This window comes from Buceros rhinoceros, unplaced genomic scaffold (genome assembly GCF_000710305.1).
Source record: "Buceros rhinoceros silvestris isolate BGI_N320 unplaced genomic scaffold, ASM71030v1 scaffold14832, whole genome shotgun sequence".
NCBI classification, from domain to species: Eukaryota; Metazoa; Chordata; class Aves; order Bucerotiformes; family Bucerotidae; genus Buceros; species Buceros rhinoceros.
In genome coordinates this window covers 254,717-256,769 of record NW_010400910.1, presented here as the reverse complement: position 1 = coordinate 256,769, position 2,053 = coordinate 254,717, and the positions used below count along the sequence as shown (strand labels likewise).

The 2,053-nt window shown below is 45.9% G+C and overlaps 1 protein-coding gene across 1 annotated transcript in view; it reads left to right on the top strand.

Annotated features, from left to right (window-relative positions):
- Window positions 1-940: 940 nt before the first annotated feature.
- FAM20C (family with sequence similarity 20, member C) overlaps window positions 941-2,053 on the top strand; it is a gene marked incomplete at its 5' end in the record, with an annotated part of 56,123 nt that continues 55,010 nt past the window's right edge. Inside the window, one exon of the mRNA XM_010132095.1 lies at window positions 941-1,113. Within this exon, the coding sequence (XP_010130397.1) occupies window positions 941-1,113 (173 nt within the window). The remainder of the gene's footprint in view (window positions 1,114-2,053) is intronic.

Here is a 2,053-nt window from a genome sequence, read left to right as displayed (position 1 = left end):
CCCCCTGAGCGTGTGGATTGTCCAGGCCCCTTCCAGCTAGTAATTGAAACCGGCCGTGAAGTGAAATAACCTGAAAGAGTTCTGCTTTCTCTGAGAGGGGGACAAAAAAAAGAGTCACAAATGTGTGAACATCTGGAGATGACTAAAACCACAGAGGGCTTCTGGATGGAAGATATGCGATAGTGTGTTCAGTAGGTGAAGAGTGACATTATCACTGATGTCCACAGTGCCGTTGCCTGTTGTACCTAATTTCCTTAGTGGCTGCAGCCAAAGTTCACGGAACTAACATGAAATTTAGAAGGTAAAAGTGATTTTTAACAATTCTTTTTTGTAATAGTATCCTACTGCTAGGGAAGGGGCAAGACCATCCAAAGTTAGCAAACGGTTCAGAGTGATCCAGTTTCTTCTCATTCTATTTAAAAAAGAGTGGGAGCATTTGGTACAATGGGTCAAGTCTCTGCTGCACTCTCAGCTTCCAGCCTCAGCTCCCTGTTAAATAAAGGTTCAGGATGATGCTGTCATCTGGGTCAAACTCCTAAAAGGTGCGTGCAGCATAATACAGCCTAAACACAACTGCGACATAACACAGCCTAAACACGATATGAAACTTCCAGCTCTGAGTCTCTGCTATGTGAGGGCCTCTGCTAATGCTCACTGATGTCACTCCGAGTTTCGCTCCTGACTTTCTTAGGCATTAAATCAGGCGTGATGAGTGGAGGTGGAAACCCATCACTCCCTTGGCCCCAGGTGGGAGCAGGCTCCTGGTGTGCAGCCGGCGCAGGGACAAACCAGGGACTTCTCCTGCCGCTGTAGTGCTTTGCCATTCCGAGTTGTCACATTTTGAAGCCGTTTCTTGATGCCTGTTACAAACTGTAACATTATTTCTTTCTCCTCATTTTTGGGTTTTTGTTGTGTTGTTCTTTTTTTTTTTTGGTGGTAGGCAAAATGAAGATAATGAAGAATTTTTGCCAACTGGAGAAACCTCCATAGACTCCTACCCAAACTGGTTAAAATTCCACATTGGCATTAATCGGTACGAGTTGTATTCCAGACATAATCCTGCAATTGAGGCTTTACTACAAGACCTGGTCTCCCAAAAGATAACCAGTGTTGGTATGTTCAGATATATATAATTTTTATGATTATTTGCTTATTGCTCAGGATCTCATTGCTGTTTGAATATTAATATTTTGCATGGCTTCTCTCCAGCTTCCCAACTTGTCTGCTCATTTTCCCTGTTAAAGAGGTATTGCCAGCTCTGTATTACCTGAATAATTGTGAAGTCCCCTAGCAAGGCAAACCCCATTCATTTCAGAGATGTTTTAGTCACAGTCAGGCTGAAAGTGCCTTATTCAGTTATTTACAAGAAATATGATAATTAAAAAAAAGGATGGCAAAAAGCAGATAGCATCTTGCACGAGCTATATTTATACTATTAGCTGATTATTATTTAAAAGGCTGGGTCTGACAGCGCTCATCTTTGTGAGGAAGGAGAGAGGCGGCTGACCCGCAGCCCTGCGGCGATGGCTGCGGGAGCATCCGGCGCTCGAGGCTCTGCGGCTGGAGGAGCTGCAGCTTCCCCAGGCATCGTGCAGGGAGCTCCAGGAGAGCCAGCCTCCCGCTGAGCAGGGGTCAGCTCCATTTATTCTGCTTGTAAATCCGCAAGGGGGATGTGCCTGTGTCAGCCTTTGGCTCTGGTTAAACAAGGTGACGCAGTTTGGGGCTTTTCTCCAGGGCTGTTTAATCACAGCATTTATCTCCTTGAATTTAGCTGCGTAGTTGTGCAGGGAAAAAAAACCCCCACAACGGCAAACAAAAGCCCTGGAATACCAAACAAATGCACACCCCGTGTCTGCACTCCCGGGGGTAGGGAGCTGCAACACAGCCAGTGGTTTCCATCGTCCGCACAGAAAAACTTGTGCTGACCACAAAGTTGCTAAGTCCATTGCAGAGGGATGAAATAGCAGGAGCTCTGTAAAAGTGCTGATGGTGTGTTAGCACTGCAGGATGAGGTCAGCAGGTCTTTAACCCTGCAAGGCACAAATTCCTCTGG